The following is a 13,046-nucleotide window of genomic DNA, read 5'->3' as shown; positions in this document are numbered from 1 at the left end:
TTGTAAAAAAAAGTGAAATTATAATGTCTGAGTTACCTTCTTCATTTTTCCCTTAGAGATATAGTAAAATACGTTAATTAATGAATTTAACTAAGGATAATAAATTACTAATCTCACCATTTTTATTGCTGTCTTGGTGATGCACAAATATGTTTCTGTTTTGCTTTTAAATATTTTTTTCTGCTATGAATGCTCCTTAAAGATGTGCAAGGCATATTGTAAGGTTCCTCAAACACAAAGACAGCTGATTAGCTTGAGTTAAAGCTCGACAGGAATCAATTGTTCAGCTATATTCTAGCATATTAATTACTGCTTGGAAGGTGCAGACATTCAAAAATTAACAGAACCGTAAGAGATGCAGATTCTAGACAGATGTTTATAGTGCCAGATATACTTTGTGGATGTCAATGGGATTAAAAGGATCTTCATTTTTTCAGGTGAGGGAAAGTTATGAGCCAGTTCCAAAGTTATGCAGAAGCCAAGAGAAATGTACTTTTTCTGTGAACATTTAACATTTTTCTAGCACAGCTAATTGCTTTACTTCCACAAAGCTGATTCTGGCACAGAACTGCCCCAGGTAAGATATGTACAGATGTGTATATCCTGTGGAACAGATTCTTTAATCTGGCTGAATAATACCTTACTCTAAAAGTCATTCCACAAATATGAGTTCAAATACTTGTGAACAGACAGTCATCAAAACCAATCATAGCTTGGTTGGGCTTTGCCTCCATCACCTCACTGCTTGAAGCAAAACTTGTAGAGCCTGACCTTAAAATGACACCAGGTATTGCAGATCTACTGATTTAACACAAAACCCCCAACCAACTGTGCAAAATATATGGCCTATATTCAACATTATATAGTGTTTTCCAGTCTTCTGAAGCTGGCTCAGGAAATAGAATGTACTCTGAGTTCAGATTTCCCACTTCTTGCTGGTTCATCATGAACAGTTTTGCACGAATGGTAAAATTTTGCATAGGAGTAGGTAGAAAACATGCTGTTTATTCTGCTTCTTCTGTCCTTATATCTGGTATTTAAAAAGTGGAAAAGACCCCTGAATACAGGGATTTTAAAAAGGACAACAACACCCAACATAATTTATCTCCTTTATTAAATAACACAGGAACAACTTCAGCCTGGCTGCCCTAAAGGTTAACAGGGAATAATAATCTAAACATAAATATTTAGTTTCTACATGCTTATCCCATTTAATTAATATTCCATGTACTGCATGTATTAACATTTCAGAACTCAGAACCAAAGAGGAATATGTTGATTTTGATAACTCTTTTTACACACTAGGAAAAAGACGTATGACTGGTTCAAACCCATTTTTAAAAATTTTAATGGAATGCTTCAGAAAGTCTTTGTTTAATTTTTTTTTTTTGTTTCAGTTATCATTGCCATCTGAAAACAGTCGTAACAGAATGTCTGAATTCATTTAATTTTGGGATCTTTTTCTTTGTCTATATTTTAAACAAAGCAAAGTTTAAAGCAATGGGAAATTATTTGACCAGAGATGCTGAGTCTCCACCATATTAACTGCACCTTTTGTCTAAACATAATTAAAGAAGAATGTATTTCTTCATGCTCCAGGTGAGGAATTATTGTACAAAATTAAAATCTAAAATTATATTTTGAGGCAGAATTTAATATTTTTATGTTGTTTGGCATCATCTTTTTAGGTATTGTTACAAATGTAAACCTTACGATTCCTTGCTTATTTTAATTAGCCATCCATTACTCTGCATCAACCATTCCTCCTGCTAGGAAAATTACTTTCAAAACTTTAGTAATTAAAAAGTGTACCATCTGAGAAGAATGGAAAGAACAATAACACAGGCACTAATGAAAAGCACTTCCTCTAACTGACATTCTGGTTATTGCTATGTCTTAAATGCCAAAATCTGATAGTACACTTTTGTAATTCCTTATATAATGAAATGCTTAAGAAATATTCTACAGTCATTGGACCATCATTAACAACTATGAAATTAGGTGTCCCATGGGGTTTTTTCCAATTTAAAGAGGGTTAAATTGCTAATTTACATGTTAATTAGCATTCATTCTAAAGAACACCAAAAGTAATTCCATAGCATCTAGCATTTAACAATTTGGCTTATCAAGACATTAAATTTAAAAGAAGCTCTGCATTACTTGCAAGAATTTTTTTTGAGGGCTAATGATGAAAGGAATCTCATTATTCTAAGTAACATGCAATTTAAAAAGGATGAATACTGCCAATTTATTTACTTTATCACTGAATAATAGGAAAGCAGCAAAGCATTGGCAGGGCAGCAGGTTTAGCAGTTCTTTATAAAGCTCACTGATCTGCACAGACTGGTAAATTTAAAATAAAGAATTGTTTCTGGTGACATTTCTCTGGAATGGGTTGCCTCGAGCCACTCCTAATCACCGGAGTGTGCTCAGTGGTATTTGACAATGCTGCTGCTGCTGCTCCAGAGCTACTCTGGGACATGCACTTGCTCTGCTGTGCAGCTGAACCAGCTCTGTGTAGCAGACCTCTAAACACAAGCCTCCCCTCATAGCATTTAAGAAAATATTGCATGATATTATAAAGCAAGCATTCATTTGAAGAAAATTTCAAACTGGCAAAATAAATGTTCTTGGTGAAGACACAGTGAAGTCACAGACTTATCATGTTGTTTATGTCCTGCTTTCGTGCATATGTTGCACACTATTCCTTTGCTTAAATGCTGATGTCATCCTGTTTTGCTTTATGTTACTGTTATTTGCATTAGTTTCTGTGATGTGACACAACCTGATTGTCTGTTCCCCTGAACTGCTACTTCAGCATTTCAAAATTGCTGGATTGCAGGTGCTCTGAAGCACAGCAGCTGTGATGAAAACATGTTTTTCAAAAGGCAGGATTTCACTATGTCTAAATAACAGAAAGAAGCTTTCAGAACAAGAAAATTTTGGTCTTATACTATCTAGCAGTAATAAAAGATGAAAATATATATGAAAACAGCATTATACATTCCATTCTTTGCTTTTTTCCAGACCCCAGACATTTTTTGTGTTAAGTCCTTTGTATTATTTTCAATACAACAGTGTGCCAATACAATATCTATGGTACTCTCTTTAACAGAATTAGGGTTGTGAAATGTAGCCTATTCACTCAGTTCCTCAGCTCTAAATGCAATGGTTTAGACATTGGTGGCTCTATGTGGCTGATATTGAGAGTGTCCTGCTGTTCTTTATCCTGGCATTTCTCCTCATTTATGAATTATTTCTCCTGGTTCTTCCTCTTGTAATTCCTTCTTCTCTCTTGTCTCTAATTTTCGAATGATACTTCTATGTCTTTCTGTTCTTGCAGTTTCTGTCCATTACACCTATTTCCATAACTGCTTCCCAAACCCACTCATTCTCCTTCTGTTTCCCCCTCATTTCACATCATCAGTTCTTTTGCGGGCAGCACTTCATCCCTTGCACAAAATGGATTAAATTCTAAAGTGCAGCCAATCTTCAGCACTGAGTCAGGGAGTTTTCCTCATTGAAAACAACATGCACTTTGAGATTAAAGATTTCATTAAAGAGCAGATATATAAAAGTATCAGATTAGGGTGTCCCAACTGCATTGATTCTGAAGACTTCTCACATCTTTATTCTTGACTTTGCAAATACTATATATTTTTACTGTCATTTTCTAAAGCTTGTGATCCATAAAGAGAATTTCAGCCCAACAACCAAGAGCAATGGAAAGCTTGTTCTTAAAATACAAAGTGTTTGCAAACCTTAATTATAAGCATCACAGTCAGTTCTGTATCTAACCATCCAGTAGGAACCATGGGGTAATCTAGTTTGTAATCAAAACTAATTTAGAAAAAAAAAAAGATGAATTAAAGGAGATAATTCACAGGAACAAATTGTTAAAGAGTGAGAAAAATTTTCAAATTTAATTATGGAAAAGGCAGTGTGAGGAAAGCATAACTATTCAGCAAGAAATTATCAAAAACTTGCTCTTTGGGAACAGTTACAGTTAGAGTGGAAGTAATTTTTGGGAGTATGAACAAGAACATACACTGAAAAATCAATGCATGATGAACAGCTAAGAAAGTGTGAATCTATAACAGAAATTAGAGAATGTAATAAACGCGCAGGCATAAGCAGCAACAATAAAATCTCTTGTTTCACAATGAGCAAGAGAACAGTGTGTCTTTAAGGCAAAAAGACACTGAAATGATAGGATAGACTGTAGAAATGAATTCTTTGCTTTTAGCTCTGGCCTTCATATGAAAAGAAACTAGACTAGAGTAGAAATGTAAAGAGTATACTGTTTCCAAGGGAAGAGAAAGATGTGCTTAAAAGGATAGAGCAGAGAAAATGGAATTGTTATATGTATTACAGAATAATGAATAAATAAAGCCAGAGTTGAGAATTCCAGAGCATCCATACCCCCAAATACAAGAGAAAAAAATGTTGCAAAGAAGCAGAAATGTCTGACAAAGGTTACACTGGCAGAGATGTCTATTCTAAATATTTGTGCAGTGGAGATAGTTAAAAATATAAACTGGTAATAGATTTCTCTAAAATTAGAAATAAGCAGGCATTTCACTGAAATTAAAGAATACTCTGTGGAAAAACAATCTGTGAAACTATTGACTTCATTGAATCATAATCTCAATATTCTAATGTATGTGTCAGAAGCCTCCAACCTGACTACAGATATTTATGGTAAATGTTCTGGAGAAGGAAAATATAAATAATAATAACTTTTGTCTCTAAAACCCCTTTCTTGTAAAACATATGAGCATCCTTCATTTTATGCATTTGAATATTTTAATTTATTTTTGGGGGCCTGCTTATAGGCCTACCTCTTAGATAGTTCACAACTGTTTCTGGGGCTTGGCCTAATTTTAAACCCTCTAAATTGCACAAATTAAAAGATTTGTGTATGTGATAATTGCTTTTGAGCATAGCAATCCATTGGTACCTGAAAAGTAAGAGGATAGTAACCACCATATATACAAAAGTCCTGTATCACTTCAAGTCCACTTATAAACCAGCTGTTTGAGGGAATCTAACATCATATTACTGTTTCTCTTGCTTGACTCCTTTTCTTTAATCTTCTAGGGATGTGAGGAATGTGAAAGTTTTCTTACAAGTATGCAATTATTTCTTAACAAGAATCAAACTAAGGTGATTTTTGTGAGTTACAGGAACAAAATCCGAAAGACATGATTTACTTTTCTTCCAATAAACATGGAGATGATGGAAAAAACACCCTGAAGATGAACTAACAAGATCTGAGCATTACACTCATTCCTGGAGCTTTCCCTGAGTTAACTTATCAGTGCATTTTCTGGGTGGTAGCAGCAATGCTAGCTAAAATGTAAGCATATTTTTCAGCTTTGATGTTTAACATGAGCTAAATCTCTGCCTGAATTAGAGTTTAAATCCACAAGCACCATAAAGGCTTAACAGTAAGTGCCAACAGCTGTCCACACTAAATCAGACTCTCATGCCAAAAATATAACCAAATGCTAGTATGCATGGATATAAATACTAAAATACAGGTATGTGAATGTGAACTAGAGTAAATTGTTCATCTGCTTAGAAAGTACTGTCTGCTTCAAGAACACTAAAATTTATGTTGTGGGGTGCTTTTTATAGGTTTTTCGTTGTTTATTTTTTATCATATGAGAGAATATGATGCATTTCACTGTATGGCTAAATTTTGACAACAAATCTAAAGACTTGTTTTGTCTTCAGAAACCCCAAGATGGCAATACAGTCTTGTTTTTCTTTGCTGCTTATTTCTATTATTAGTATTATCATCACAATTATTTTATTGCAGTACATGGAAGACATCTGTGATTTTCTCATTTGCTGAGATCTAAAAACCTTGCTGATTGCTAAGGATTATTTATACAAAAAATTGAAAGCTCCAACTACTTTGATGTTAACTGAATGGATGAACACTGTGCATGTCCTGGAGTTATTAAAAGATTCAGTTTAATAATGTCAGCTAAATAGAAATCTCTGCTCAAGTTTCGCTTAATTTTAAAGACACACACAACCTGTTTAAAAAGAACTACACTTGCATATTATTTTCAGCTTAGCCTACTTCCACACACATGGCCTTTTCAGATAGAAGCCTATCTTGGCTGTCTGTATCCTGATCAATTTGAATGAATTCACATCAGGACCCTCATGCTTTTGAGTGCTCAGATAGGTTCAGCAGAGCCAAGATGCTCAGTTCTAATGCAGTTAACTTTTTCTGCAGAGAATACAGCAAGGAAATGATTGCAAGTGTTGTTCACCTTGGTACTTGATGGGAGATACTGCAGATTTATCAAATGGGACACTCCCCATGACTGCTGGCCTGGACTTTGTAAAGTCATAGGAAAGCACATAAAGGCAAAAAGCTGTGGTTTCAAGTGGGTTGGCTGATACATGGCGGGCCAAAGAGACACGTATGCCCAGGGCTCTATGGTGATGAAGGATTAGGTTCTCTCAGGAAAGTCACTCATGCTCCTGCCCCAGCCTTGGTAAGTATCAGGCTCAACAACAGAGAGCTCAGGTAAAGAGGGGTGGGAATGCAGACTTGTAATTAGATTTTTTGTGTTCACTTTATCCAGCCCTGCACTGAAAGAAATTAATTTCTAATAGCAGGTAATATCAATGAAAAATTCTTGTAGTGTTTCAGGAAAGACTTTGAGACTAATGCTGACAAGGCAACCAAAGGAATAAGAAGTGCTTAATACTCAGACAGTGTTACTCAAAAATAGATAAATAATATTAGAACTCTCCAGGGTCATTACAGTGTTAGAAGATAATGAAGATATAGGCACTGATCTTTGATGGTCTGTCAAAATGTTATGCATATATATGTACATATACATCATATTTTTATGTCTCTAAGTATGAAGGTGTGTAGCAAGCAGAGGGAGAAAAAAAGTCTGAGTATACTGCTTTAGAATAATCTAGCACAGAAAGACAGCAAAGACTGGTTATGCAAACAAGACCAGACTGTCATCATAACATTTTGCAGCCTCTGAGGAAAGGGAGGGCAATTGCTGGCACACCAGCTGCTAGTCCAGGACTCAGCACTTCCTGCTATAACAACTGGTTGAAATCATCTATAAGAAAATGGATCACAAAGTTAATTTTATGAAACCATAATATTTGGAGATTAAAGCCATGATTCTCTGAGTAAAATCTGTTTCCTCTGGAAGACAAACAAAAGACTTATGATTAAGTACTCAGTGCAATATCCTTTTTTCTGCCTATCTTCTCTAAACATCATTGCCACTTTAATACGAATTGTGAAGTAGTAGCATTTAAATGGGAATTCACATGGGAGGACTGCACTGTATTGTTACTGAGATGCAAAAAGTGTCTCATTTTAATTTACTCTCTATTAGAAGAATGATGTTTAGAACATATCCATGCAGATTACTAAAGCTACCTTCAAATTACTGCTGGGAAACAGAAAACATACCTTCAGATAAAGAGGCTCTTGTGGTGGCTAATGTTCCTCCCAAAATAAACATTTTGAAACTAAGCTAACTAAACCCACAGGAAACCATAAATTAACTTTTTTTTTCTTTTTTTTTTTAGATTACTCTGATAAAAGCATGAAGAATAGAGGCTTTTCTGTGACTGACTATAAAAGTCAGAGAAAAGGATACATCCACACTATTTCTGCAGGCAGGCAAACTAATTCTGTTCCCAGACTTGACTAACCAGGTAAGAAGCGAGAGGGGAGAAGAGACTGAATTACCCTGTCACATCAGGAGGGTAGCTAGCTAATCCTGCTCTAACTGAGCTTCTGAACTACATCTGAAAGGGCAGGATGAGGTGAGCTTGCACTGCCAGTTGATATTCTGTATGTGTCGTGCATTTCTGTGCAGACTCTTAGTTTCCAGCACTCCGTCTGGCAGCTTTTAAAGCAGTAAATTTATCTGAAAATTAAGAAGAGTTTTATTGCTTAAACAAGCCCTTTTATAACAGAAATCTGCCAAAACCTCCCCTGCCCAACAACCCAATCATAGCTGGTGCATGAAGCAGGCTGTTTGATTTAGCATAAACTGCTTTTCGCAGGGGGTGTGTGTGAAGAGGAAAGGGCACAAATGGCTCCATTTGAGTTCAGATGCATTTCTGATGACTTAAAAAAAACAGCTGAAGGGTGAAAAAATCCTTTTTGCAGCAAATGGGGATTTATAGGGATTAGAGTCACATGTTCAGGATCTGGAAAAGCATTTGTTTTGTATTATTACAAAATGTTTTATGGATTAATTAATGGAATGGTGGTGGTAGGAATTGCTTTTGATTTAATACATAAATGTGTAACTCTGGTTTAGGAGTGATGGGACAAAAGAGTCCCATTATTACCCGTAGGTAGCTGACTCTGGGCTCCTTGAATTCAGCAGGATGGTTCAACATGATGAGTGGGCAGACCTTAGGCAGTTTTTTAATGAAGTGCTGTGATAGATGCACACAGAAAATTCCAGGGTGATTTACATCCTCTGTGAAACTGCAGAAGACAATAAGATTGCTCTCAGGGAGAGTGAGGAGTTTTGCCTTTGGCATTGTTCATTTTATTCAACATTATTGTTTTCTAATCCTCTGTCAGAAATACCTGGAATTTCAAATGGTTTCTTGAAAGAAATATTTGTGAGGTAGCTCTTCACCCTTGTGACCCCACAAGTGTGATCACACAGAGGACAGTAATTCCCTGGAAACTTGGATGCACGCAATACATGAGCACTCAAATGCAAGCACTGGCAGAAATACAGGAGAAAAAGATACATGTGTGAAATCGTTACATGTGCTTAGCATGTCACATCAGCAGATGCAATCTGTCACTTCAGATTGCAGAGGTTCAGAAATGTTAATTCCTGAACTTTGCAAACCATTTTCTTCAAATTCTGAAGTATTATAAGAATTAATTGCATTTTCCTTCCATATTTCCAGCTGAAATAGGGATTTTGCCAAAATTGGAGGAAAACTACGAGGCAGGAAATAAGGTTAATAGGCACCTATGGGTTGACTATACCTGCCACATACAAATGTGATAAAAATGATCCAAAACAGTGATAAAAATTTATCTTTTTCCAGGAATCCAACATTTAATTTGGGATTATTTAATATCATGTTCTGCATGCAAGGCAAAATGTATTTCAACCCGAGGAACATGAGACATAGATTTTAACACCTGAAACATATGCTTTAAATAAACAGATAAATAAATAAATAAACTCTTTTCTGCACTTGAAACATCACGACCAGCTTGAAATAGTACGGTCATATGCCTTCTGCAGCCAAAAGAGGGACCTAGTTATTTGAGGAAGTGGTCTTTTCCCCTGCCTGTGGTTTATAAGTAATTCCACATTTAAATATATCAAATTAAGAGTGGACATTAGTATTAAGCCTGTATCTAAAACTGCAGATGGCGGTCTTTCAGTCAGAGTAGCTTAAGAGAAATTGTGATAAAAAATATTTTCCATTTTATTTTAATGTAAAGTAACATGTCAGAATTGAAAGCACCAAATGATGAATTGTCTTCTACTTGAGTGAAATTAGACACTTTCTGTAATAAATGAGGAAGGAAGACAGACTATTGTAACATGCAAGACATTTGTCAGGTTTACCTGCTTGTGAGCATGGTCATAAGAATTGATGTGGTTGTCAAACTCCTGGTGTTTGTGGTACTGCTTGTCACAGAGCTCGCAGTAGAAGTTAGCCTTCACATCCTCCAGGGCCTTGGCTGCAGCTTTCTCCTTCTCAGCGTAGTCCTGCAAAGGCAGAAGCAAAGGGAGACAATTCACTTGAGATCGTGAGCTCCTGCTTCAGCAGCTCTTTTCATCATCCACACTGCAAGCACTGGACAGCTGGAACACCAGACTCCATCCCAAACATGCTCAGTTGGTTTTGGTCTTACGCTGGATTTAATAAGAGTTGTGTTTCTTGGGGAATTGTTTTTACTACTCATTGTAGGTTCTGAGGTAGGAAGAGTAGACAGGAATGGGGTGCAAAGGAATAGCATCAGGATCCTCCTGGGCAGGAAAGCTGAGCAGTGAAAAACAAGTGAAGCCCAGTGTTAGCCTGTCAAGTCTGACACCAGCCCTAGATTGCCCCAACATCTGTCTGCTCCTTCAGGTACTATTGCTCACAAGAAATAAACTGGATTAATCTGATACTGTGGCAGATTTTCTTATGTGCTCTGCTTTCTACCTTCTATGAAATATTCAGTGGGGCCAGGCAGCAGATTGCTATGCCTGGCTGAGATTTCCCTGGAGCACAGCCACCTCTGCAAGAGCCTTTTCTATTGCTCCCTGTCCTTCCCAACATCTGCATGGGGGGACACACCAGCCAGCCTATCCAAACGGAAAGGAACTCATGCCTGCCTGACGCAGACTGCAGCCACTGAGGAGAGCGCTGGCTCATGTCCAGGCTCATGGAAACACAGCTGAAAACAGTGAAAACACAATTAGCTGCTATATAGTCACCCTCCATATCGCCCCAGAGACACAAGTGATTGCTATGGAGGTCAAATACTTTCATTTCAGTACATAATATTAGGTAAAAAGAGAAAATTTCAAACATAGGAGTTAAAAGTTACTGAGCTCAAATTAATGCACTTACATAAAGGCCTTGATATGCAAAATTTACAGCAGCCTTTGTTAATTCTTTTAAACGTCCTTCCTTATACTGTTGTTATTGTTATGACACTTCCTTACACATTTTGCATTAAAATGCAAACTTCTGACACGGAAAACAAGAACAAAAAACTTGGTAGAAGCTATGCATTTTATATTCATATTGACAAGCTGATATTCCTAGAGTGTATGTAATATATTGCGAGGGATTGCAGTAATTCATCATTTGCTGTATCGTTTCACTACCCTAAAGAAATGAGTACTTTCTGCTGGCAGGCTTTCCATGCAGTGCAGTCAGTGCTGTCTGTTGTCCACACGCTTTCACCACCCTTTGCGTGACAAACTCAAACACACAAAGCCAGGACACACTGCACATCTGGGACAGCCTGCTCTTAGCACATCTCACTGCCCAGCACTGCTCCAGGGACCAGAGCAGGGTGAAGGCTGATGTTTGGTTACGGCAGACCAACAAAAATGGACATTTTGAGCCCTTCAGAGTGGGAAGGACTTTCTTAATGAGTGGCACGATTCAAGTCTGAGACTTGGCCAAGCAACCGGCTGCTGGTTGTCAGTGTGACACACTGAACTTTGCACAGCTCTGTGCTGTGAGCCCTTCTGCTTTGCCCTGGTCTTTACACCCTCAGATTGGTGTGAGTAGGTGTTTTGTACACCACAGTTTTTGAGGCAGACTTTGCTAGTGAGATTAACTTCATCTAAACTAGACTGTCTAGGAGCTAGGTGTAGGGTATGACAATATTCTAATCTTCCTCTGTAAGAAACAGAAAAATGCTAGACACTGCCAAATGGTTATTAATCCCATCTATTTCAAAAACCCATTTTAGGATGAGATTAAATTCTCTAGTGGTTCCATCTCTCTCTGACTACTGCAAGGCTCTAAATTACTACACCTGGCCTACATCCTTAATTCTTAGATTGCTGAACTCAAAGATAATAAATTCTATATTGTATTTCTTTCGATTCAGTTCTAAATCTCCCCATGAAACTTGCATGAACTGACCTACTTGAAGACAGGAGGTCAAAGGGGAGCACTGTGCCTGGAATTTTGATTTTACCTCTTATAGGTGATACCAATGACATGCCAGTCCCTCCCACAGGGCAAACATATAAATAAATCTCCTTCCTGCAAGTACATAGCTCAGGTGGGTCAATATACTGTAGTACACTGAGAAAGCAACTAGCCTGAGCTAACATTTCTCCACTTGAGAGGATGCTCAATTATGGTAGTTAATACTTGATTGTATCAGGGAGAAATATTCTCACAATCAAATAGTTAAATAGCTTTCATTAGTTATTTAAATTTACAGAGCCCATTAAAAAGTGATACTTTTCAGCTTATGCTTCAGACCCATTGTTTTGCTAGCATTAATTATTCACCAGGCCTTTGATATAATTAAAATGCATAAATTAGAATGTGAATGCAATAGTATTAATTATGCAGAGATGTCTTCCCTGAAAGTCAAGTGTTGGAGGCAACATATTTTTATTCTAAACTGGTAAAAATGTAAGTTTTGCACTCACTGGAAGCCAGCCAAAGAATAATTGTTTTGGGGGAGGGGTTGTGCTTTTTTTTTTTTTTTTGCTAGGTCTGAACTGTCAATTAAATGTTTACAACTTGCTCAATCTTTGCTTCTGCTGAAGGAGAAGCCTAATTGTTTGGGGTGAGCACATCACATTACTGTCTGTGAAGCACAACTGAAACTGCTGCTCATGAGCATTCCAAACTGCCAACTTTATCTTTCTCAGCAGAAATTAATACAGTTCCCTTCACATAAAGATGTTTTAAAATAGCAACAAGGCAGCTCCCAGGTGCATCCTAAGATAATCACAACTACCTCCATTGCCTTATTGCTTAATTATGCTTGTCTACCGTGGCAAAAGATATAACTTCCTGCTTGCTTATCGATCAGATGCAGGGAAATTGAATGCTACATCACATGCTTTAGAAAGGTCATGGATTTTTCTTTCCCTACAAAGACATAAGAACTTCTAGCACTACTGCAAATTGTGCACAGTCAAATGAATTTTCACATCCAGACTTCTAACATCATCTCACTAGGATTACATAGCCCGATGGTCAATTCTGGCATAATAAATGCTATCACAGGAAAGAAAAGCTACAGAATTACACCTGTAGAAAACATATGAGATCATGAAGGCCTGATAACACTAATGCAGATACAGGCAAGCAGGACAGATGCACAAATGCATTTTGAACTGTGGATCTTCAATGGTAATGAATATCTGTGTCACAGTCTCATAAACTTTATTCTGGATCGTATGCTCCTTAGTAATGGCAAATGGCCTGGGTATGCTTGTGTATATATACAAGACAATATAAATTAGCAGTTCTGTCTTTGAGTCATGGACAACAGTGGTGCAAGCTGATGTCAGAGC

At 37.1% G+C, this 13,046-nt stretch overlaps 1 protein-coding gene across 2 annotated transcripts in view; it reads right to left on the bottom strand.

Annotated features, from left to right (window-relative positions):
- ZNF804B (zinc finger protein 804B) overlaps positions 1-13,046 on the bottom strand; it is a 231,648-nt gene that overhangs the window by 21,930 nt on the left and 196,672 nt on the right. For both annotated transcript variants that reach the window (XM_085050664.1, XM_085050665.1), the window contains exon 2: positions 9,624-9,767. In XM_085050664.1, the coding sequence (XP_084906790.1) occupies positions 9,624-9,767 (144 nt within the window). The remainder of the gene's footprint in view (positions 1-9,623; positions 9,768-13,046) is intronic.

Source organism: Lichenostomus cassidix, chromosome 2 (assembly GCF_008360975.1).
Source record: "Lichenostomus cassidix isolate B80296 chromosome 2, HeHo_3.0, whole genome shotgun sequence".
Lineage (NCBI taxonomy): Eukaryota > Metazoa > Chordata > Aves > Passeriformes > Meliphagidae > Lichenostomus > Lichenostomus cassidix.
This window is presented reverse-complemented; position numbering and strand designations above follow the sequence as displayed.